The 25,465-nt window shown below is 56.1% G+C and overlaps 1 protein-coding gene across 1 annotated transcript in view; it reads left to right on the forward strand.

Moving 5' to 3' along the window:
* The window catches only part of SDK2 (sidekick cell adhesion molecule 2), a 264,644-nt gene that overhangs the window by 98,953 nt on the left and 140,226 nt on the right, over window positions 1-25,465 (forward strand). Inside the window, exon 2 of the mRNA XM_032617354.1 lies at window positions 23,485-23,644. Coding sequence (XP_032473245.1) covers window positions 23,485-23,644 — 160 coding nt within the window. The remainder of the gene's footprint in view (window positions 1-23,484; window positions 23,645-25,465) is intronic.

Genomic DNA, 25,465 nt, shown 5'->3' on the forward strand with positions numbered 1-25,465 from the left:
CCTGCATCCGGGGGACTGCAGGACCAGGAATGCTGAGGAAGTGGGTTTGGGATGCGGTGGCTGGCACGTCCCCATCAGCACCACCAACTCAAGGGGACCCGGAAAGGAGGACCTCTCTGGGTCTGGCGTGGCTGCGTGCTGCTCTGCCTGTGTCTGGCTGGGGCGTGCTGCTCTGCCTGTGTCTGGCTGGGGCACGAGTGTTACCCGGGGAGAGTGTCCCCAAGAAGGGCGAGAGCCGGACGGGGCATCCAGGGAGATGGCTGGCGAGGGCACCAGAGGTGGAGCCTGAGAGGGGAGAAGAGGCCCTCTGATGTTCACACTCCTCTCTATTAAATGCCTTGATTGAGTGCTCCTCCGGGCAAACCGCTGGGCTTGAGGCCACAGAGAGTCCCCTGGGCTGGGGAAGCCTGGGACTGGAGACAGGCCTCCGACCCCGCCCCGGGCTGCAGCTCTGGCGACAGGCAGCCATGCTCCCTCTCTGGAAAGCAACAAAGCCCAGCCTCAGGCTCCGTCTCCAGTGGGACGAGAGCCCCCAGCCCCCTCTTCCCTCGACAAAACCGTGCCCTCTGTGGCTGCCATCACAGCCTAATTAACAGGCCTGTTGTCTCATCATCCTGGCAGTCCTTGTGGGTAAGAAGGGCAATTTCATTGTCTGGCAGCAGCATCCCAGCCCTGGCAACTTGTTAGCGAGATTGGTGGCATCTGCCCTGGCTCCTGGAAGCCACAGCTCCTCTCTGAAGGCTGGGCTCTCAGCGGCCTTCTTCTCCGGCACCTGATTCTGGGGCTGGAGATGGCCCCCAGCCTCCTTCCTCTGTGGCCTCCCATTTGGAGAAGTGATTGGATTTCACTGTGGGGCCGTTTTCTCCTCAGCGTGTGCTGAGGGCCTAGGATGCGGCGGGCACCCAGGCAGGCCCTGGAGCACGGGAACACATGGATATGGAACCAGCCCGAGTCTGGCCCAGGACGTCTCACCATTGACGTTTTGAGCCGCGTCATCCTTTGCTGTAGAGGCTCTCCTACATGTTATATTGTAAGATGTATCGCCGCATCCCTGGTTCTACCCACTAGATCCTGATAGCACTACCCACCCACTGCAGCTGTGACAACCAAAAATATCTCCAGACGTCGCCAAGTGTCCCCTGGGAAGGTGGGCCCGCCTGGTTGAGAACTCCTGGTCTAGACAGAGAGAGAAAAATGCATAATGAGATCATTCGAAGGCGACCCAATGGAGGTGACAGTGCAGAGATGGAGGTGTGCATCTTACCTGCCATGGGGTTCAGGTCGTAGTGCCCGGGGGAGGTTGGTGGGGGGACCATGCGGTGGCTTGACAGGAGCAGAGACCCAGGGGTAAGCCTGCGGGGTTGGGTAGGAAACCACAGTTGCTGGGTTCTGTTTCACCAGTATTTCCAGAACACCCATCGAGTGTCTGGTTCAGTGACAAAAAGGGTTTTGTACTCCTTGTTAGGGAGTATTTTATCCTATAGGCGATAGGGTACCGTGGAAGGAAATATAGCAGGAAGCACTTGATTGGAAATCCCTGAATTGAGGAGTGAGCTGGGTGACGGCGCTTTTCCCTCGGTGAGAACATCCACTTTTCCGCTGTCGGCTGCCGCATGGATGCTGATGCCTTCCAGATCTTTCACCCTCATCTCTTGCCTGAATGAATCAACCCGATTTTGATGACCTCCAGGCTCTAAAGGTCAAAAGACCCAAAGCTGAACTCGGGTCTCTGCAAGCCTGTAGAGTTCTCCCAGTTCTGCAGCGCAGTTAGTAGTATTGTTTGCCCTGGCATCCCCGCCAGAGACCACGGTGCCCATCCGTGTCCCCCATGTCCCACCCCGACCAGACCCTACCCGCGCCTACAGCCCCTGCACCTGTTTATTGGGTTGTTGGTCTTCCGTGGATCCTGGGGAGAAGAGTAAGCACGCCAGAGATGAAATAAGCAGGAGCAAAGCATAAAGAATCTTGGGCCTCCCTTGTCTTCAAGCAATGGTCCGACCTGGAACGTGAGGCAGCGGAAGGACGGGGTCTCCCCCTCCCCCTCCCCCTCCCCCTCCATCTCCATACAGAGCTCAGGCAGACGGGAATGGGTCCAGCATTAAGAGAGTTCCTCTCCTATCTTATCCCCAGCTGCATTTGTTTCTTGTGGCTGCCGTAACGAATTACCACAAAGTTTCTGGCTTAAAACAATAGAGATTTATTTTCTCACAGTTCTGGAGCCGGAAGTCCCACATCAAGGCGTCAGCAGGGTTGGTTTCTTCAGGAGGTTCTGAGGGAGAGTCTGTTCCAGGCCTCTCTCCCCCGCTTCTGGTGGCGGCCAGCAACCCTTCACGTTTCTTGGCTTCTGGACACACAGCTCCCATCTCTGCCTCCATCTTCACATGCCCTTCTTCTTATGGTCTTATAAGGACACCGGGCATTGGATTCAAGCCCCACCCTAATCCAGTAGGACCTCATCTTAACTAATTCCATCTGCAAAGACTCTATTTCCAAGTGAAGGTCAGATTCTGAGGTTCCTGGTAGACATGAATTTGGGTGCAAGGGGGACCCTGTTCAACCCAGTACACCAACCTAACTAGCTCTCATGTATTAAAAGCCTTCTCTGGGTCAGCTCCCTACCCTATCCTGTTGAATGATCACATCACCCTCCATTTCAGACCAGAAAATTGAGGCCTGGAGGGGTGGTGTGGATTTTCCAAAGTCTCCCGGCTCCAGGCAGTGGCGACGGGCCAAAGGCAACCTCTCAGCCTCCAGCCCCGTCTTCCCTCTGCTACACTTCACCTGCTTCCATGCTGGCCACTCATTAACAGGGCGCCCTGGTGCCCGCTCATAAGCGCTTTTCAATACAAGCTAATCCACCCACTGTCTCCCCAGAATCACCTTTCTTCTGGGCAGAGAAATATTTTCTCCTTAGGAATAAAAAGAGAGTCAAGTCTCCCAAAAGATGTTTACAGAAGCCTCAAAATTGTTTAAGAAGACTCAAGAAAGAGAGAGCAGAGAAAATATTCGAGGCCCATGCGAGCCACCCAAGGGAGCTGCAGAAGTCGGGGAGAGTTCAGGGACCCCAAAAGAGGCAGAGCTGCAGGGGCAAGGCAGCTCCTCCTGCTGCCCCCTCTGTATCTGTACCTCAGTGCAAAGCAGACGGATGTACTGATTGGTCCATATGTTATCTGGGACGGGGCACGGCCAGAGGGACTCTTCTCTTAGCGCTCTTCTCACCCGGAAATAAACACTTCGACCTTGAGGGGATAAATGATGTGTTTTGAGTGGATGAGCCATGGAGAGATGGATCTGCCATTGTGGATGGTGGCTCTGTGGTGTCCAAGAGTCAGCAGAGGGTGGGAGCGGGATGGCGGATGGGCGGACATGGCCATAGGGGGAGGAGGGGCAGGACTGCAGGGGGCGGGGGAAGGAGGCAGAGGGCCCCCTGCCATCCCCGCTGGGATCCTTTCTCTGGCCGCCCCTGTGGCCTCTTCCTGGAAGCAGAGGGGTGGTGCCATATGTACCCGGCAGCTGGGGGTCCTGGGGTTGTGACCCCCTAAGCCCTGCTGTGTTACACCCTCCTGATTCTTAAACTCTCCTGGGAGAACACAATTCAGGCAGCTCCCTGTTCAACGGGAGCTTAACGATGGGGGGAGGTTTCCTTGGGACAAGCGACTGGGCGTTGGACTTGCCCAGACTTGGGTGTGAATCCCTCCTCGGATGGTCACACCCCCGTGGTCTCGGACAGATCCTCAACCTCACTGCACGGCTGTGTTTGCTGTGCAGATTTGTTGAGATGTACATCTGAGGCCCCTGGGACAACCTGGCACAAGGCGGGCACTTAATACGAGTTAGTGCTTTCTCTGTGTGTGCACAGACCATCAGGTGGGCCTCAGGACCCAGAATGGGTGCATAGCCCCCTGAGGCTTCGGAGCTGTGCTCAGCAGGGGTCAGAGCCCTTTCCTCATCGCTCTCCCCTTCCTGTCCGGTGTGTGCGCCGTGACCCTTCTCCGGCTCTGGGTCCCAGACTTGGACATCCACCTGGATATCCACACGCACCTAAAACCAGACTCAGCATCTTTCCCCCAAAGCAGCGCCTGCTCCAGGGTTTGGGTCTTAGGAACCATCACCACTGACCTTCTCCCTCGGACAAGCCCCACAGTCTAACAAGGACCGTCTCCATCCTGCCTCCACATCCCCATGCTTCTCTCCACCCCGACCGTCACTGATGCCGAAGACTCGGCCTCTGTGTACCGGCGCCGAATCGAATCTCAGAGACAGAGTTTTGGGAGAAGCAGAAAAGAATAGCATTACTGTTCCGCCAGGCAAAGTGGGGACACAGCGGGCTCCTGCCTCAAAGACTGTGTGTCCCAACCTGGCAGGATTTGGTGAGGAGTTTTATAGCAATGGTTCAAGGGTGGGGGTGCTGATAAAATTAGGATGTGTGCAGGGCCTGTACTCCTTTACTCTGGCCTCTTCCTGAGCTTCTCTGGTTCCTTTAATCTGGCCTCAGGTGGTCTTCTTTGGAATGAAGAATGCTGACATCTTCCATTTGTTGGGGGTTTTAGTTCTGTAAAGAGCTCAAAGATACTGTTATGTGTGGGGTCTTAGTTCTGTAAAGAGCTCAAAGATACTGTTATGTGTATCCCTTGAGGTGGAACCAGGACCCTGCCCCAAGGCTGCACTGTTGTTTCTTGACTGCCCCTCCCTTGTCTCTGCATCCCCTCCCTTCCCGATTAGCAACCGTTCTGATCTGCCCTTTGGGATTCAGGGAGGGTCACGAAGGCTGGAGTCTGTTCCCTACAAACAAGGAATGGGGGACACGAAAGGCTTCCGTGCCAGGAGGCCCACAGGGTCCTGCTCGGTTTCACCACCACCAGGGTCCAGCTAAACCACCTCCTCTCAGCTCAGCGTCATCTCTCTCTCCCTGGACAGGGAAATACTTTCTCGCCGGGACTGAAAGATTTAAGTGAAGTCTCCAGGGACCTCCCTGGTGGCGCAGCCGTTAAAAATTGGCCTGCCAATGCAGGGGACACGAGTTCGATCCCTGGTCCTGGAAAATCCCACATGCCATGGAGCAACTAAGCCCGTGTGCCACAACTACTGAGCCCACGTGCTGCAACTACCAAAGCTGGCATGCCTACAGCCTGTGCTCCGCGACAAGAGAAGCCACCGCAATAAGAAGCCTGGGCACCACAACGAAGAGTAGCCCCAGCTCGCCGCAACTAGAGAAAGCCCGCGCGCAGCAACGAAGACCCAACGCAGCCAAATAATAATAATAATAATAAATAAATACATTTTTAAAAATTAAAAAGAAAAGAAAGTGAAGTCTCCAGAAGGAGGTATTGCTCCCCGGAGATCATCTCTCCCTGGAGATCCTCTCTCCCTGGACTCTCCAACAGCAGCCCCTGCACCATGGACATCTGGCATCTGCTCTCATCTTCCATCCCTGCCCCTCCCGCCGCACTGCAGGAGGAGCAGAGGAAACTGCCAGTGTCACTTCATGAACTCCAAGACTGCACGGTGGTCCCCACTCTGTCCCAGTGTGTCACATGGAGGCCCGTGCGGAGCTGACAGTCCAGAGCCACTGGATTAATCCATGAGACAGTGACTCACAAGGATCTCCCTGACGGCCCCACTGATCCTCGGCAGCCCCCTCTGTCCCCAGGACCCACGGCACCTGGTCCCCAGGGCTGAGGTAGGCTGTGCTCCAAGATGCCTCACCCGTTTGAATGCCATCTCTCCAGCCGGCCTGAAGGGCCTCCGGGTGTGGCCATGTCTGTGTTCCAGGGCCGTAATCGGTGTTCACTGTGCAGAAGGGTCAGTGAGAGGAGTCATGACCTTGAGACTGTCTGGGCTGAGAAGGTGCAGGTCCTTTATTCCATCCTCATCAAGGGTCGTTCAAGACCGTCCTCTCCTCTGGGAAGCAGGGAACAAAATTGACTAGAATTGGGAGAGGCAGGAGATGGAGCTTGGGCTGATCCTACCACCCCAACAAGCCCCCAGGATGCACGGGCACGAACATACGTGCGCGCACACACGCACACACACTCAGAAACGCCAGTGCCTCTCCACCGCCCTCAGGATGACATCCAAACTCCTGAGCACAATTGATAAGCCCTTTATTCTCTGGAACCTCAACCCTCCCCATTCATTTATTCAAAAACCCAGCTAGAAGATACCTCTGCATTTTCCCGTTTTTTCCTTGCCCCACTTCTATGAGGCAGGCACTATTATCTCCACCTCCTTCTCCTTAAATGAGGAAATCAGCTCAAAGGGACTAAGTGATTTGCCCAAGGTCGTGTAGCTGCTAATTGGAGAAGCCAGGGCTTGAATCCAAGTTCACTCTGCAGCGGCCTGCGCCCATGGCCGCTGGGCCAGCTAGCCTCCCCCGGCCCTGCAGCCGCAACCCTGCACCCTCCATCCCCGCCGTCCGGGAACACCTAAAGTTCCCAGAAGCCACTGTTCTCTCACGCTTCCTGGCTTTTGCACACGTGGCACCCGCTGCGCATGACAGCCCCCGCCTGGTGCACATCCTTTAGGATGCTTCTGGGACCACCTTTCCTGATGGTCCCTCCAGGCCTGGGGGGCGAGAGCTGTGCCTGCGCCGTGGGCCTGATGTGTCACGGGCGTCCCTCCACGGTCACAGGGCTCATCCGTCTCCCTGTGAGCCTGTGAGCAGCTGGAAGACAGCGGTTTTCTTCCGGTTCACCGTGTCATCTCCCAGCACATAGTAGGTGCTTAAAAAAAAACAGTTGCTGAATTAGGGAGTTGAGTGAATGACTGAATGAGTGAAATGTGTACCTTGTATTATGACTGAGGGCCACGGGCCTTTGTGTGAGGTGGACGTCCAAGGCACAGAAACTCTAGGGAGGGGGGTGGGGGCCGTCAGTGGGGATGGAGGGGCCAGTGCAGGACCTGGTGTCTGGAGAGAAGGCTCTGGGCCTGGTGCTGAGTGCGCTCCTTTGAGGGAAGGCAAGGGGGAGCGGAGAGTCAGGAGAGGCGGAGGAGGGATGACAGGAAGGTCAGGAGGCCCGGCCAGGCCCCCACCACCTCCTCAGCTTCCTCGGCCTCCGTGAGCCTCTTCCCTGCTCTCTCCCGATCCCGCCTTCTCATTCATCCCTGTGACAGTCTCACATGGGGCTTTTTTGGACCACATGTTTTATCCATTGTCACCAGCCAAACAGCCCGATTATTTTAATTTATTGTCCTTTCCCGTAACTTGAAGCCTTCCCGTCAATGCCTCCCTTTCCCATGCTGGGTTTGCCCACTGCCAAAGCACGGCTCCCAGGTTGCCCTCTGCTCCCCACGCCCGAGCATGGCCGGACAGGGAGCAGAGGTCTCCTGGGGCCCTCCCGGCCTTGGCCCTTTGAGGACGGCTTCTGGAGCTCACCTTCTTATATCAGCTCCCCGTTCTAGCAACAGGACCCTCACCCATCCTCAGTTCTTGCCTCAAGTGCCATCCCTTGCTTCCTCCTTGGCACCCCAGGGGGGGGATGGGCAGAGATGAGCCTGGCCGTGACCTAAAGGGAAACTGAGGCCAGGAGACCTAGCCCGGCTTGCCCAAGGTCACACAAGTCCTGGGGAAGTGGAACTCAATCGCCCCAACCACGTGCCGTGTGTGATGGTTTGGCTCTGGGGGGCTGGGGGCCTGACCTTGACCTTTCCCTTGGGACCTCGGGCAAGCCTGTGTCCACGGGAACGATGTGCTCATGGAACTCTTGTCCCTGCCTCCCTGGGACTCGTGGGTGGTCGAGGACAGAGCACCCCGAGGTGGCTACCTCGCCTTTGCAGCCCACTTCAGGTGTCACGGTGGAAGGAGCATGGACTTTGGGGACAGACAGCCTTGTGTTCCGATCCTAGTGCCCACACTGGCCATCTGTGTAGCCTGGGCTAAGACACTTCATGAATTGGAGCATCAGTTTTCCTATCTGTACAATGGACAGTCGTACCTACCTGGGCTCAGGGATCACACACACAGAGCATGGGGACACCTGGTCCTCATAACCAAGGACAGAGGCTGGCTTCGGGAGTGTGGGACCCTGGCTGGGGGTCACTTCTCCAGCCGAGCCAGAGGGGAGAGGGCAGTAAGGGTACGATTCCCAGATCGCTGTCTCTGGATGGCGGGTCCCTACAGGAAAAGGGGGAGTGCAAGGAGCATCTCATCTACTTTCTGAGCCCGGGAAAGCTAAATATCGTCTAGTTGGCTGTGCCCCAGTGGCCGGGGGAAGGCGGGGGCTTCGGTCCTAGGAAGGGGGCTGGCCGTGTGCGTGGGTGGGCGGTGGAGCGGCCGCTCTGCTCTGCTTCCCAGAAAGCCTTGGCTTCTGGGGAATGAATTGGAAAAGGCTGTGCGAGGCCATCCATCACTCAGATGCCTCCTGCCAACATGCCAATCCTGGCTGCCGTGAGCTCCCTGGCACGTGGGGTGTCGTCAGTCACCGTTAGCGGAGCTGGGCCCCAGGGCAGAGCAGCTGGCATGAGGCTGGGGTCAGGAGGGCATGTTGAAGACTGCCCATCAGAGGTGACCAGTGAGTCTGGGCAGCGATCGGTCGGGGGCGAGGCGGTCAGAGATCATGACAGAAGCCTCTGGAAACGAGAGAATTCCTTTCACTCTCTCTTCATTCGGTAGAGTTCCTACTCTGTGCAAGCAGCCAGGGAAGGGACCGAGGGCACAAAAATGACTGAGATGTGTCGCCTCACAGCTTGGAGTCCAGTCGGGGCATTCAGAAGATGCGGGGACCCCTGAGGGTTCCTGTGGTGGCTCAGTGAACACAAAAGGGGGGCTCACTTCCGCTGGGGGGAAGCATCTGTGAAACCTCCGTAGCGCAGGGGGCTCCGCTCGATGCTGGCTTTTGCGGGGGTCACTTTGAGGGGGTGCGTCAGGTTCTCGGGGCTGTCATAACCAAGTGCCACCAACTAGGTGGCTTAATACAACAGCAGGTTTTGCGTCACAGTTCTGGAGGCCGCGCTCTCTCTAAAGGCTGCGTGGGAGACCCCTTCCTTCCCTCTTCCAGTTCCTGGTGTTGTCAGCATTCCTTGACTTGTCGAGGCTTTCCTCCAGTCTCTGCCTTTGGCATCACACGGCCATCTTCCCCCATGTCTCTCGTTCTGTGTATCAGTCATATTAAATTAGGACCTGCTCTGACCACCTCATCTTCACTTGATCACATCTGCAAAGACTGTATTTCCCAATAAGCTTATAATCACGGGTACCAGGGTTAGGACTTCAGTATATCTTTGGGGGAACATAGTACAACCATAACCGGGGGTATAGCAGGAATCCACGAAGACCATTCCGTGGCACCCAGACCTCGCTCCATCAAGGAGGGTGGAGGCCAGACTTGGAAGACAGCAGTGGACATCTGTTAAGCCCTTGTGCCCATTTTATAGATGGGAGAAATGAGGCCAAGAGCTATCAAGTGAGACAGGGTGACTTGGTGTCAGAAAAGCTAGGCTCGAATCCTCCTTGAAACCCCTCATCCTCAGTTTCCCCGTCTGCCAACAAAAGGGGCTGGACTAGGCAAGTTGTACGGATGCTCCCCACTTGGGGTGTGTGGAGCCAGTGGGAGGCCATGGGCGCTCGTCTGTTGGGGTCAGAGGGGGATGGGCTGGCCTGCAGCCCAGGGCTCTGTCTGATGTCCAGCCCCAGCAGCCGCCTCCTTCCTCGCCCCCCGCACACAGGAGGGCTGGGGACCAGCGCCAGGAACATAAACCCCATTTTGACGTGAACCGCGGCACCCGTGGAGATGCTCTTGGTCAACCTGGCGTGTCTCTCATTAGTATGAATTCCCTGGGTCTCCGTCTCTCTCATTTGCCGTCGGCAACAGCTGCCAGGCCCAGGCTTCTCCGGAGAGGGCTGGGGAGCCCGGTTAGATCTGGGGACACGGCGTAAGGAGCGAGAGAAGGAAGGGGAGCCGCTGAGCGGAGAGGAGGCCCCCCTAACCTCCCTGGGTGGGTAACGGTCAGGGGATCAACAGCGGTGAGCAGCTACCGGAGCCCCCTCCTGCAGCCTCTGGCTTGGCCACTTCTCACACACCACAGATGGGCTCTGGGTTTTCAGAGTGACAGAACGAAGAGGCAGGATGGGGAGTCCCGGCTGGCTCCCGGACAAGGATTATGAATGCAGCCTCTGGAGCAGGGTGGGGACACTGCCACCTGTCTCTGCCCCTCCCCACCACCCCCCTCCTTTCAGCGGGTTCCCTCTGCTTCTCCAAGCCGGCGGCCAGGCTGCTGTCCGGAAAGGCCACCTGCCACCAGGGCACGTGAGCCGAGGCGGCCAAGCCAGGGCCGGGCGGGCAGCAGGGGGCATCTGCAGGCTGGGACCGGGGTCAGGACGCCCTCGTGAAGTTCGGCCTCAACCCCCTGCACTTGGGGCCACCCACCCGCCCACATCTTGGGCTGAGTTTGCTACCTCCCCTTCTCCTCCTGAGTTCACACTCCGGGTTGGCTCTTGGTGACCCTGGGTTTGGTGGGAGCATCGAGAAAGCTGACTTGTGGTGTTTATCTGTAACTCCACCCCGGCCACTTCCCAGGCACCAGACGTGGGAGGGACTCAACCCTGCCAGACGCCATCCCGCTCTGGACCACGGGACGGTGAATCCTACCCCACGTTGCTGTGTGGTGAGAATAAGAAAATGCACCTGAGGCCCGGAGCGGAGCGCAAGCTCCTCACCAGACCCCATAGGGTGAACCCTCAGCCAGGCCTGGGATCCTGGTCTTTTAAGTTCTATCCCAGCGAATCCTACCGAGACCTGGCAAGGGGAGTGATGCAGGACCCTCCTCGTGCGGGGAGGAAGCACAGAGAGGGGACCCCATGGTCCACCTGCAAAGCTGAGGCTTTCTGCCCTCATTCTTTTTTTTTTTTTTTAATATTTTGGCTGCACCACGCGGCGTTTGGGATCTTAGTTCCCCGACCAGGGATCGAACCCGCACCCCCTGCCCTGGAAGCACAGAGTCTTAACCACTGGACCGCCAGGGAAGTCTCTCTTCCCTCATTCAAACAGCCTGTCAACTTGGGCAGCAGCCGGGGAGGGCGTTCACTTGGAACCAGGATGGGCTTCTAGCCCTGTGCCCGTGAGACTGCTTAGAAACCCAGCCCATCCTCCGTAACCTGCAGAGTGGGCCCCTCGCCCGAATTGGGAGGGGCCCTGAGCATCCCATCAGGGGAGGGCAGGGAGGAGGTGAAGACAAGAGCCAGGTGAGCTCTTAGGATGTGAAAGAGCTGTTAGAACTTCTCCCTGCCCTCACCGCTAAGGAGCATATGGGGCTGGGGGCAGAGAGTGGGGAGGGGCAGGGCTGGAGGGGGGTGAGTGGAGGTAGGGGGACAGGGAGAGACCTTGTCACCAGATTTACTTGTTTTTTTCTCAGCTGAGATAAGACCCATATTGTAAAATCAATGGCTTCCAGGTGAACAGTTCTGTTGCACTGAGTACCTTTGCAGTGTGGCACAGGTACTCCAGAACATTTTCATCTCCCCAGAAGGACACCCTGTACCCATCAAGCAGTCACTCCCCATCCCCCTTCTCCCGACCACCTGGCAGCCGCCAATCGCTGTCCTGTCTATGCATTTATCTCTTCCGGATGTTTCATACGCATTGACTCATACATGTGCACTCTTTGATGGGAAGACGGAGAAATGTGGCCCGAGCCCCCTGCATACTCCACCCCAAAGCCCCTGCCTGCTGGAAAGTCCCCAGGCCTGCTCAGAGGAAGCCGGCAGGTCTGCCCCGGCCCCTGGGTATGGCTGCCTCCACGTGGCTGTCCCAGGTGGTGACTGGGCGCCCGAGCCCCGCGCTTGGTCTCAGCGCGGCAGCCAACGTGGGCCCCTGGGCATCTCGCCTGCTCAGTGGGAGGTTGAAGGGCTGGGTCTCAATGACTGCTGTACCACCACTACCACCCCCGCCCCGTGAGGTTCAGAGGCGAGAAATGGGACTTTGTGGGATGGCAAAGGCAGGCCAGGTCAGAGATCCAGAAACTCTTTCTAAAACAGGAGGAAAGAGCGAGACAGTGGCACCTCCTCCTGGTCCGGCAGGGGCAGCAAGGACTCGGTCCCTGCCAGGCCTGGGGGGCTTTCTGCCAGTGACCAGGGCCAGTAAGGAAGGCAGTCAGGGCTGCACCAGGGCCTGTTTCCCTCCGATTGGGCACGGCCCCCAGGTGGTGGCAGCTGGAAAGGAGGGTGGCAGGAGTGCCTGTGCAGTGGCTGGGGAGGGGCCGTGTGTGCCGGCAGGCGCGAGCGGGCCTCTGTGTATCATCCAGCTTGTAAATTGCTTGGTGCCTATAACTGCTGAAAGGGCCATCGAGCTGTGTGGTGTTATTATTTATGATGAAGCGCAGAGGTGCCTGCCAGGGACTGGAACGGGCTGAGCGCTGCACGGGATGGACGGCAAATTGAACTCCAATTTTCTGCTCCGCAGTCTTTGTTACACGCCACAAAGCGCCGGTACACTGGGGTCACCAGCCTGATGAATGTGTGCTCTTCCTGGCGACGGCAGCTCCATCTCGCAGCCTCCCCACAGGCCCAGCCGCAGACTCCTTCCCTGTGATCCAGGCGCAGCGCTGACCTCAGAGGCCTTGCAGGAGGGCAGGTGGCCGTGGGTTTGAAACCCGGCTCTGACTCTCGGGTGACCCGTCTCCTCTGAGCTTCCGATGAGAGAAATAAAAGGGCAGGGATCATAACTCGCCCCCGAGGTGGCGGGGAGGATTAAAAGAGAAAACACAGGGAGATCGGCGTGCATTAGGCCTGCAGCAAACACGTCCCCTTCTCTTCCCTTCTCCCAAGGCTGAGCTGCCCACCTGACCCAGGGAAGGGGAGGTGGGGAAGAGCCACTGATAGCACCCATCTGGGGGTGGTGAGGCCAGCTGCCCACCCAGGAAGTTGGTGCTGATACTAAGTCACATTTTCCACCAGCTTCCCTCACTCCCTGTCTCCCCTTCCTCAGGCCCGGAGCACCATCTTTCTGGAGGGCATGGCCTTTCTCAAGGGTGGGAAAGAGGCAGAAAAGGAGGTTACCCTTGGGAAGCGTGCCACCCAAAGCTTGGGAACGCTGTCCACTCTCTTCGCACAGCCCTCTGCGCCCTGTGTCCGGTGGGGCCATCGCTGGCCAAGGTAGACACTGGGGATCCCCAGGCTTTGGGTTCTTGGAAGCATCCCCGAGCCTACCAGCCCTTGCCCTCGGCTTTTCCAGGCCAGTGGGTGGTGGACGTTTCTCCATCACCAGAGCTTAGGGGACAGGCTGAGAGTGGTACCCACGGGATGGAGAGAACTCACCTGCTAGGGAATCTTCAAGAGAATCAGCTGGGGGAGTGACAGATGCCATGTGGGACAAGTCTCCGTGGTCTTGGCCAGGCAGCTGACCCCCAAAGCCGAGCTTCGGCAAGCCCTTCATCCCTGGGGGTCTTAGCTCCCAGCTGTGAAACTGGAGAATCGCTCCAAGCTGGTCACCCTCCTGGGGGTCACCGAGGGGAAGATGAGTGTCATCCACACGGCATTGTGGAGCTTCTTGGAAGAGATTCCAGGAGATAGGGAACATTTTATCACTGCTTTTGTAGCTGAAATGAATCTGAATACACTAAAATGATAATAGCACCATTAGGCAAAAGCGTTCTAATCGATGGTATAAGTTTAATCTCTGAACCCTCCAGCTGAAATGTATGACAGGGCTCCCTTCCCCTCTGTTAATTGCAAAATAAACCCATCGGAAATGAGAACCATCTTTTTTCCACGCAAGGCTGGGGATGTTTCGGCGTTAATTTACCTGTGCGGTCGAGGCGGGAGGCCCCGGCTGGGAGATGGGTGTGCAGAGGTTACACCAAGTAAGGGTGAGGAATAATAGCAAACCCCCTTGTGTGGGTGCGTTGTGTCAGGCACTGGCCGAACCCCTTCCCCTCTCCATAGACCTATGAGATAGGCACCACTATTATCCCATTTTTCCGTTGAGGACCCTGAGATGCGGAAGGGTTTCAGAGAGATGTCCAGGGTCCCATAGCTAGTGAGTAGCCGAGCCAGGATTCAAATCCAAGTAACCCCACTCCCAGGTCACAAACCACACTACTGCTCAGACCTGGCAATGCCAGAGCTGGAAGAACATAGAGGAATGTCAGCTCTCAAGAGGGAGGTGACCTGGCCGAGTTCAACAGCAAGTTCACTTGGCTTTTTCCTTCATGGCTCTGGGGCTTCCTGCATGTCAGACTCATTGCCAAGCTCTGGGACCCGGGCAGCGAAGGAGCCCCACCCCCACCTTCCCATGGCTGACACAGTAGCATGGGAGTCACCACGCGTGCGGCTCTCATGTGCGTCCTGCGTGCTGTAAGGGGCGTAATCCCAAAAGTCTGAGGGCCGTGGAGTTGGACGGCAGGAAGAGAGTTACAGAGCACAGCACACTGGAGCCTCGGAGGGGCAGCGGGCAGGACTGTGGCTTTTTTTTTTTTTTTTTGGTTGGATGTACGGTCAGCTCGGGGGAGGGAGGCTGGGAGCGTGGGACACACCCCCGCCCTTTACCAGGCTGGGCTCCTCGGCCCCACTCCCCATTCCCCAGGGCCGTGTCGGGGCTCAGTTGGGCTGGCTACCCTGGTGGCTGGGCGCCCCCTAATCAGATTAGATGTGTATTCAAACAAATTGATGATCCGTTCCATTAGATGCTTTTTGAACATGCTTTTCTGAGCGAGAAATCCATTCGGCAGCAGCTGTGGAGGCTGAGGCATAATTGACTGTCGCCCCCCGCCAGGCCCCTGGTTCCTGAAGGTCACCGGCGAGGATTAGATTAAGGCGGGAGAGAGCCTTCTTTCCTAGCTAATGAAGCACTTGGCATGCAGGCAGCACCGAGGCTGGACCGGGCATCTGCCAGGAGACAGGGAAGGGGCATAAATTAGCATCTCATTTGTGGGCGAGGCAGTGAGGAGAAGGGAAGCCGGAGGGGAGGGACCAGGGGGCTGGGGGGCTTCGAGGCCCTGGCTGGGTGGGCAGGAGCCAGCAGGCCGTGTCAGGCATGGGGGGGGAGGGGGAGGGGCACAGCTGGGGAGCCCGGGGTCCTCTGCCTGCTAGCATCTACCTGCTGTGCGCACGCCGAACATTTCTTGTGGGGGCGGGGCTCCAACACCCCCATGCATGGCTGATCTTCCGGGTCCCACAGCTCCCTACTCGTGAGCCCCCGCCCAGGCAGCTCCCCGAGAGGAATCGCGGACATTATGCAAAAGCTCCTGCAGCTCTCCAGCCGTTCCTACCCAGGTCCTGAACCTTTGCTCAAGGCTTCACCAGCCATCCCTAAGCAAGACTTGATTCTTGATTCAGCTTGGAGTGGCCGTGAAGGAGCTGGATTCAGAAGGCTCAGATTTGAGGCATTCGGGAGACTATGGGCTCTATAAGCGGGATGCCTCTGAGTCAGGGGAGACGGGTGGGGCAGTGATAGCGCCCCTGGCTCCCGTTTCCCCATCTCCTCCCCACGCAGTCACCTCCAGGGGTCTGAAGGGCAGAAAGAGCGTCCCGTAGGTGCCAAGCGCTGAGCTCCGAATTTGACTCACGTTCACTCGCTTGGTCCTCCCAGCTGCCTCTGGGGCAGGGGTTGGAATCTCTTCCACGGACAGACAAGTGAGGCCCGGGAGGTTACTCTGCTCAAGGTCACACTTTAGTTGGCATAGCAACTGGCATTTAAACCCAGTTTCTCTTCTCTTCCCCCACTGGGACCTTCAAGCCAGACCCTAGGGAAAGGGTGGTACCTGGGGGCTTACGTGGGGAGCAGAGCTTTGGGACGGGGGCCCCAGGTCAGCGGCTCCTTCCCAAGAAGCCCCCGGGGCTCTGACTCCTGCCTCGTTTTACTTGACCCCTCCCGCCCACATCTATTCATCTTGTGGACTCTGACCTCCCTTAATCCCAGACTTCTCTCCCTGCACCCCACTAGCCCAGCCCTCCAAAACTCCACCCCTAGGTGGACCCGTCTCCCCTGGGCGGTTCTGCCCCATCATCCTTCCAGTATCCTCTGGACTCATGCCCGGTCAGCCTGCCTGGTTCCCCCTCACCCCTGATCTAGTCTTAGGGCCGTGACATTGGAGGCTGGGGTAAGAATGCCCCTGCCACACAACAGGCGTGGCCCCTGCTTGTGGCTTCAAAGCCACGACCCAGAGAGAGGCTACCATCCCTCACTTACCGCCCGTGAGGCCACGGGTCGGGATGTGAAGAGTGGGACAGCTCAAGGAAGCCCTATGTCACCTACAGAAAGGTCCAGGACTCTAGAACCTGCCAGATCTGGGTTTCCATCTGTGTGGCAAGGTCAAAAGACCAACCGTTCCTGAGTGTCAGCTTTCTCGTCTGTAAAATGGGGATAAAGGTAGTACCATCCTTGAGAAATTCTCGTGACACTTAACTGAAGAGATGGACATAAAGCACTTAATGTGTGGGAAGTTGCATAGGTCGTATGAAATAAAGGCAGCAGGAATAGATGTGTAGGGAGAAGTGGGGTTTGTGGAGAGGGGCCTGTCCAGAGCCCCTGCTTCCTCTGACCCGGGGCCCAGCCTGCTTAGGTCTGTGGCCACCAGCCAGCTCCAGGGTGGGGACCAGTTAGGAGGGCATGGAGGTCAATCCAGGACAAAGGTGACGGTGCAGAAGCTAGGGGGTGGCGAGCTGAGAAAGTTTGAGAGAATCCCAACCTCCACCCCGTCCCCGAGCTTTCCAGAGACACTCCCGATGGCTGTGTAGTTACTGCGGGAGAGCTGCTAAAAGAGAGAGGCTTTGGGGTCTTTCAGAGCTGGGAAGGGGACTGGTCCAGGCCCGGTGCCCCGTGAAGCTGGCTCTGGAGGGCAGATGGACACCTTTTGGCCAACTAATTGCACTGGTGGTGGGTGGAGGTCTTCACCGTGACTGGCACTGCCAGCTGGCAAGGGTCTGGCTCCAGGGGAGGTGGGGTTCCCAGGCCTGGGCTGGCTGGGAAGTCAAATCCCAGGAGAGATTGGGGGGGACCCCTAGAGAAAGATGACATTATTGTGCTGGGGGCTGAAGGGAGGGGAGAGGTTGAAGTTGAGATAAGCGTCTGTGTGGGGCTGTTTAGCCTGGAGCTTGGAGTAGAAGCATGACGATAAGTGTATTTAGTGGGAATTTGGAGGAAAAGTCAGCCAGGGGCCCCCTGAGCTGTTCTGGGAAACGAGAAGGAAGCCCAGGACTGAGGCCTCTTGTCCACCTCTGAAGGCGGCTCTTCCTTCAAGAGGCTCAGGCTCTGGTGGTCAGGGACCCCCAGCCACGACACACCCCCGTGTCCCATGCACACGGAAGGCCTGTCCTTTCCTGTATCACCAGCAGGGCTGTCCGCGACTGTTGACCCTGCCCAGTCACATACGTGTTTGCATCTGTGTGTACACATCTGATTATAAATAAGCAATCCATACCTGTGGGACGCAATGGAAAAGTTGCAAAAAAGCGTAGAGTAAAAAGTAAACCCCTCCCCACCCAGCCCCCAGCCACCCAGTTCTCCTCCCTAAAGCATCATCGAGCCCAGTTTCTTATGTGACCCCCTAGGAAAAGCCTGCGCCTATACAGGCAAATCTATTTTTATCCTTGAAAAAAAAAACAAACCAAACTTGTGCACAAGTGGTAGCAGATTACACACCCCATTCTACACCTTGCTTTTTTCACTTAACAGTAGCTCTCAAATTTTGTTCCAGAGCCTTTCGCTATAGAGAATTCTATTGTTTGGAGGAGCAATCATTTCTTTAACCATCATCAGCCTCTTGACAGACATTCAGGTCATTTCCGAGCGTTTGCTGTTACAAAACATAGTGTTGCCATGAAGTGCTGTCACTTCACTCGTGCATGGGTGTGTGTGGAGGAGAAATTCCTTGAAGAATGGGAGGATGGGGAGGTGCATTTTTAGTTTCGACAGAGTCGCCAAATTGTTCTGCATAGGTGTGGTACCAAGGACAGTCCCCAAAGCTGTGTGCGCGACACCCGGGCCTCCGCAGGCTGGCCAGCCCGGGGTATTATCGCACTTTCAGATCTTGGCCGAAGTGATATAAAAAAAAAAGTGTCTTATTGAGTTTCCCTTGCCTTTCTCTTATCACGAGGTTCAGCACCTTTGTCTATGTTTCAGAGTTATTTGCAATTCTTTTCTGTGAACGGTTCATATCCTTTGCCCGTTTCTCTGTTGGTTTGTTCATCTTTTTCTTATTGATTTATGGGAATATTTTTTATATCAGGAAGATGAGCGCTTTGTCCCTGATAGAAGTTGCAGATATTTTCCCCCCGTTTGTCATCTGTTGCTTTTTGTTTACGGACCTTTTTTTTCCATGCAAGATTTTTATATAGTTGAAGGTATCAATCTGTTTTATGACTTTCTGGAGTTTGTGTAGTACTTAGAAAGTACTTGGCGAATTCTTTTGATTCGCCAAGACTGTATATTTTAAAACCCCGGTGATTTTTTTCTAGTTCTTTTAGAATTTCGTTTTTCTTGTTTAAAACATTGATCCATCTAGAATTGATTTTGAGGTAAAGTGTGAGGAAGAGATTCCGCTTGATTCTTTTTCCCCCCAGATGGCATCCTGGTTTTTCCGAGGCCATGTGTCGCATAATTGATCTATTCCCCACTGACCTGAAATTCTACTTTCATCCTGTCTTAAATATCCCATATATATTGGGGCATATTTCTGGACTCTCTCGTTCATTGCTTCATCAGTCTATCTGGACAAGAACACACTTCTTTAATTATTGCAGCTTTATAATAGAGTTCAATATCTGTGCTAGTCTCCTCTGCTTACCATTCTTTTTCAGAATTTTCCTGGCTATTCTTTTGTGGTCTTTTAAAATGTGAACTTTCAAATCACTTTGTCTAGTTAAAAAAAGCCTCTGTGTGTGTGTTTTCAAAGTGTTGATTCTGTCCACTGTTCTCCTCCGTTTCCGGGTATCCCTTCCCACTGAGAACGTGGCTAGCAGGCCTGCTGTGTACGGTAGTCCAAGTTGTGTACTGCACAGTCCTAGAACTAAGGTTGAGAGGAGCTGCTGGCCCCTGCCAACAGGGTACGGGCTCTTCCCTCCAGGGAATCCGCCCATCTGCATATCCGATCAAGAATAAAACAGCTGCCTCTCCTATAGCGAGCGCCAGGCACTTCCCCAAGCACTTTATGCTTTTTAATTCATTTAAGCGTCACAACAAATATATCCCCAGTTTACAGCTAAGGAAACTGAGGTGCAAAAAGTCGAAGTAACTTGCCCGAGGTCAATGATTTGTGCAGTCATGACACAGAAATCCGTTCCCGCACAAAGCACGTGCGCACACACACACACACACAGATAGATTCACGTTCAGACGTACAGATACACATGCCGTCAGATATGCATGCAGACATACACAGAGACACACACGGGAACACATACCTGCGTACATACACAGATACACACAGGCACAGACGCTCAAAGACACGCACACACACAGACACGAACGCACACACTGCTGTTCCCACCAGCATCCTTTTCCCATCAGAGTCTTTTCTTCGATGGCTCACACACTCCCAGTCCCCTTGCTTTGGGGCAGGGCCAGTCCATCCAGGAAAACCTCCTGGCTGGACTCCCTGCCCTGGCTCTCAGCTCTGCATAGGGCCTCACTCCCAAATCCCTGTACCCAGAGAGGAGGGGGCCTTTTGCCTTTCAGGAAAAGGAGGTATGGCCGCATAGCAGGGACTTGGGGAGGGGAGCCTCGGCTTCTGCCAGACTGCCTTGTTAGGATAACCTGGGATGAGGGATGCAGCTCTGAGCTGGGTACCCAGCAGGTTCTCAGGAAAGGCTAACCGCATCCCTCCCCCATCCACTTCCCCCAAGTCATTGTCTCCAGCGGCCTCTGGAATCAACCCATCCAAGCAAAAGCCATTCGGCTCCAGACTGGCACCCCACCCCACCCCACCCCCGGGAGAGCGTGAGGAACGAACTGGCAAATGCAGACATGGGGGTGCATCGCCCAGGGAGCCGAGTTGCGGAGGCGAGGGTTAGGGTGCAGAGCGCGTGTGCCTGCGCGCGCGCGCGCACCGACTGTTCTGGCTCTGAGTCGGCCCGCCTCGAAGGGATTTAATCAGTGGGGGCTGGGAATGTTGTTTTTAAACAAACAGGGGATGACAGGAACTAACAGAGGGTTCTTTTTTTTTCTTTTAACATCTTTATTGGAGTATAATTGCTTTACAATAGCGTGTTAGTTTCTGCTTTATAACGAAGTGAATGAGTTATACATATATATATGTTCCCATATCTCTTCCCTCTTGCGTCTCCCTCCCTCCCACCCCTCTAGGTGGTCACAAACCACCTAGCTGATCTCCCTGTGCTATGCGGCTGCTTCCCACTAGCTATCTATTTTACATTTGGTAGTGTATATATGTCCATGCCACTCTCTCACTTTGTCACAGCTTACCCTTCCCCCTTCTTAAAGACTCGATTCAAAGGGCTTTTGAAAGCTGCTGGAGAATGAATGCGCCTTTGAAGTGCGAACGTGTCCATTTGTTAAACTGAGAGCCAGCCAGCTGCCTCCGAGGGGTGGGGAATCGTTTTCCTTGGCAAATGGGGGCTTGCCTCCCTCTCTGCCCTCCGCCACCTCCAGAGGTGCTCTAGGACCCCAAAGCGAGGGATCCGGCGTGGCGGCCACTCTCCCAAGACACACTCTAGAAGAAGCGCCTTTTCTTTTTTTCTTTTTTAACATCTTTATTGGAGTATAATTGCTTTACAATGGTGTGTTAGTTTCTGCTTTATAAGAAAGTGAATCAGCTATACGTATAACTTATATCCCCATATCTCCTCCCTCTTGCGTCTCCCTCCCACGCTCCCTATCCCACCCCTCTAGGTGGTCACAAAGCACCGAGCTGATCTCCCTGTGCTATGCGGCTGCTTCCCACTAGCTAGCTATTTTACATTTGGTAGTGTATATATGTCCATGCCACTCTCCCACTTCGTCCCAGCTTACCCTTCCTACTCCCCGTGTCCTCAAGTCCATTCTCTATGTCTGTGTCTTTATTCCTGTTCTGCCCCTAGGTTCTTCATATCAATAAGCGCCTTTTCAACCACCTTGAAGGCAGCGTGCTCACATGACAGTCGTTAAGAGTGAGGGAGAGACCTGCGAATAGGTAGCGTCAACTCCGAGATGGGAACGTGCGCGGTCACACAGAGAGACGAGGTGGGGCAGGCTGGTCCAGGGTGCGCCTCTTGCGCGTGTCTGCACCTGCCCTCCAGTGGCCCCCAAGGGGAGGGTCAGTAGCAGGGATGGGGTTCAAGGAAGACTCAGCCACACAGTGTCCAGTGGAGACGGAGGGGATGCGAGTGCTGTGCAGCCCACAGGTTGACCTGGGCCCCAGACCTGCGTTACGGCTTGTCTTGAGTTGTCAGTCTGTGTGTAAGCTCAGAGTGAGGCTTTGTCACAGATGCTGAACCTTATCTGAAAACCAAGGGTGCCCAATTCTGGTTAAATCTGAGGGCGAGGCCCCACTGACGCTCCAGAGATTCAACGTGTGATGCAGGAGGGGCCGCGATGCCCCCACCCCCAGTGGGCTGACCAGCCTGCCAGGCCGCGTCTTGATTCACTCCCTGCCACCCTTGAAGTCACCCCCTCCCCGACTCCTGACACGTGCCCCTTCGTCTTCTTTGGTTTGTTCCATATCTTAGGCCAAAAGAATAGTGTCTTATGCTTTTCACCCTCTGGACCCCCAGGGGAAAGTTAGCACTCGGACCAAGGCATATCTGGGGCATCGAGGATGATGGAACACCCACCCTGGTGGGGATACCCACTCTTTGATGTTGGGAAAGAAGTGAACATTTGCAGAACATTTACTCTGGGCCAAGCACGGACCTAGCATTTTCACAATTCCTATCTTATTGAACCCTTGAGATATCAAGGTGGCTGTTTCTGTTCCCGTGTCTCCTGGTGGAGAAACTGAGACTCGGAAAGATGAATGCTTGTCCACGCCCAGGCAGCTGGGAGTCGCAGGCTGAGCACAGACGGGAATGAGGTGCCAGCACCCCTCCCCCACCACGGGGCTGGAGGTCGGGACGCCCGGTGCCTGGCTCTCCAACAGCTTCCCGGCTTTGAGCACTGCCCGCCCCTCGGGGGGCAGTGTGATGGGTGGAAGGTGCTTGCACTTGGGTCTGGCAAGTCTGGACCTGACTCCCCTTCAGCGGCACGTGGCCATGGGGTCCCCGAGCCGTATCCCTTACCACAACGGGAGCGCTGCTGTGAGCGCCAGGTGATACGTGGGTGAGCCGGTGAATGGTGCTTTCTGGAGCTCGCTCCCTCCATCTGTCAGATGCAAGGGCTCGTCGGCGGCACGAACTCTGGGAGTCTTGCCTTAAGCCCATCTTCTCCTCATCCATGTTCCACCTTCATCAAGGCAGGTGCGGGACCCTAGGTGCTCAGCCTGCAGGGCTGGCTCCTCCCCTTCCAGCTGTGTTGCCCTGGGCGGGTTTCTAACCGCTTTTCTAAAAGGTGGATTATGATCCTGTCTGGTTGTGGGCTTGCGTGTGGATTAAATGAGCATATGTTAAAGCCCCAGGAACAGCCCAGAACCTAGCAGGTGCTTCAGTCCTTGTGCTGTCTCCAGATCCTGGCTCCTCCCCCAGCCCAGCCCAGCCCCTAAAGGGCAGGTCTGCTCAATGATGGGCTTAGAGGCCCTGTCCCCGTTCCCCCCTCTCTCCCTGTCCTTTTGTCAACCCCCTTGTCTGTTTCACTTCTGCCCTTTATCCCACTGGCCAGAGAGCAGAAGGCCTCTATTTCCACCCAAAGCTGTTGGTCTGAGTGGTCCCCTGAAGTCCGGGATCCGGAGTGCGTTGTCTCCGTCGAGGGCAGCCGCGGGGGGCGCTCGTGCTTGGCTGGACTGAGTCAGGTCACAGGGTTAGGGTAGGGAGCATAGCAAGCGCTGGACCCACACCCACAGCCCAGCAGTGCCATTTCCTCTGCCCCGATGGCGACCTGGTGTGCGAACGGGGAGGCCGAGGCAGGCTGGCCCAGGACCCGGGATGGAAGATCAAGCAGGCTGGCAGTGGAGGGGGCCGACCGGAGGGACTCTGCCCTTGATGGCTTTGCAGGGTTTCCTCCAGCCTTGGGAAGCAGGATTCAGGGCAGCCCCATCACCTGCCACTCCTGTCAGCGCAGGTGTCCCTGTTTCCCTTTCCCTCGTGGTATTTATGTTCCCTTTGGCTGAAATGCAGTAAGCGCCGTCGACCCCCTCCCTTCTGCTCTGGAAGGAGAAACCGAAGCAAAGGGTATGGACTGGATGGGGATCCCGAGGGGAGAGAGGTGGAAGGTACTGGAGCAGAGGGGTGGCAGCAGTGGCGGTGAACCTGGTGGGGTCTGGGAGGAGGGTGGCGGGGAGAACTCACTCTGAAGACAAGCCCTGAAGTCAGACTGACCTGAGTTCAAGTTCTTCCCAGGCGTGTGACCTTGGCAGGTTACCCACTGCACCTGCCCCGTCTGCCTCGGGACCTCAGGGCTCCAGCTGAGCAACCGCAGGCAGGTGAGCCAGTGATAACCAGCAACGTTGTGTCTCTGTTTCCCGCAGATGACGTGGCCCCCTACTTCAAGACGGAGCCGGTGCGAACACAGGTGCACCTGGAGGGGAATCGCCTGGTACTCACGTGCATGGCCGAGGGCAGCTGGCCACTGGAGTTCAAGTGGCTCCACAACGACAGGGAGCTGACCAAGTTCTCTCTGGAGTACAGGCAAGTGTGCCACCCCTCTCTTCCCACCCAGCCGCCAGGGTCCTGCTGTGTCCTGAGGGGGTACCAGGGCACTGGGCAGGGGCGCCGTGTGGCGGTTTTGGTGGGGGAGCCCCTGCTCCAGTGTTGCTGGGAGGCTGGGGTGACAGAAGTAGGGGGCCAAGGCCGCCCTCGCCCAGGGTGAGAAGACGCTGCCCCGCTGCCCCCAGCAAAAGATGGCTGGGTGGCCAGGCAACCGTGGACGGGGCAGAGGTGATGACTGACGTAGGGAGCCCGCTGCCAGCAGCTAGACTGTGGCCACGGCTGTGACCAGATCCCCACCTCCCCTCCCCACTGAGAAGAGCCCTGCTCTCTCGGGGGAGCTATTGGAGGGGCCTGGGTCCAGCAGAGGGGTAGGGCATGCAGCTACCTGGGGTCTGTAAGGGGCAGACAGATTCTATTTGGGAGGGCAATTCGGGGGGGACATGGAGGTGGGACCTCCCCCCCAGGACCTTTGCGCTTATCTCCACTCCCTGCTGTGCCCTTGCACTGGGCTCTGGGTTGGGCTGCCCTTCCTTCCCCAGGACACTGCCAAGTGGGGATAAGGGAGAACAGGGAGAGAGAGAGAGAGAGAGAGAGAGAGAAAAACAGGGTCTCAGTGAGAGCAAGTTTGCTACTAGAAGGGTGAGCTGTGGGGCAGCTACTCCCCAAGCCGGGTAGCCTCCAGCCTTTCTCCCGGGTCTCCTTCCCCCTGCTTCTATCCCCCTATCTCGGCCTTTTTTATTGGCTCCTGACCCTGTGCCTGGTGATTAATCCCCAGGCCTGATGTGCATAATTGCTTTTGTTGCGGAAACAAGATTGTCTTGCCCTGGGGATGTTGATACAAATCTGCCACCAGGGACAGGAACGCAAATGAGAGGAGGGGGATTTAATAGCTTGAGAATCGGTCCTTTCCAGAAAACCATCCTTTTCTTCATGAAGCAGGGAGGCCAGAGTTTGGGGTGACCCCCATGCCCGGGTTCCTTCTGCCCCAGCCCTGGCCTGGATGGGATGGTGATGAGAGCCGAAAATTCGGCCTCTGTGCACCAGTGCCAAATCTCAGACACAGAGTTTGGGGTGAAGTAGAAAAGAATAGCTTAATTGCTTTGCCAGGCAAAGGGGGCCACAGTGGGCTCATGCCCTCAAAAACTGTGTCCCAACCTGTGATGATTTGGTGAGGAGTTTTACAGCAATAGTTCAAGGGTGGGGTTACTGATAAGATTAGGGTGTATGCAGGGCCTGCACTCCTTCAATCTGGCCTCAGGTGGTCTCTCTTTTTTTTTTATAAATTTATTTATTATTTATTTTTGGCTGCATTGGGTCTTCGTTGCTGCCTGCGGCTTTGTCTAGTTGCAGCGAGTGGGGGCTACTCTTCATTGCGGTGCGCGGGCTTCTCACTGCGGTGGCTTCTCTTGTTGCGGAGCTCGGGCTGTAGGCCTGCGGGCTTCAGTAGTTGTGGCACGCGGGCTCAGTAGTTGTGGCGCACGGGCTTAGTTGCTCCGTGGCATGTGGGATCTTCCCGGACCAGGGCTGGAACCCGTGTCCCCTGCATTGGCAGGCGGATTCTCAACCACTGCGCCACCAGGGAGGCTCCTCAGGTGGCCTCTTGATGAGCTTCTGTGGTTCTTGATGTTATCGAACTGTGACCTTCTCTCTGAAATGAAGAATGATTCATCAAACAGTTCATCTTCCATTTGTCGGGGGTTTTAGTTCTGTAAAGAGCTCAAAGATACTGTTGTGTGTATCCCTTGAGGAGGGACCAGGACCTGCCCCAAGGCTGCACTGTTGTTTCTTGACTGCCCCTCC

The sequence above is a fragment of the Phocoena sinus genome, chromosome 20, assembly GCF_008692025.1.
Source record: "Phocoena sinus isolate mPhoSin1 chromosome 20, mPhoSin1.pri, whole genome shotgun sequence".
NCBI lineage: Eukaryota > Metazoa > Chordata > Mammalia > Artiodactyla > Phocoenidae > Phocoena > Phocoena sinus.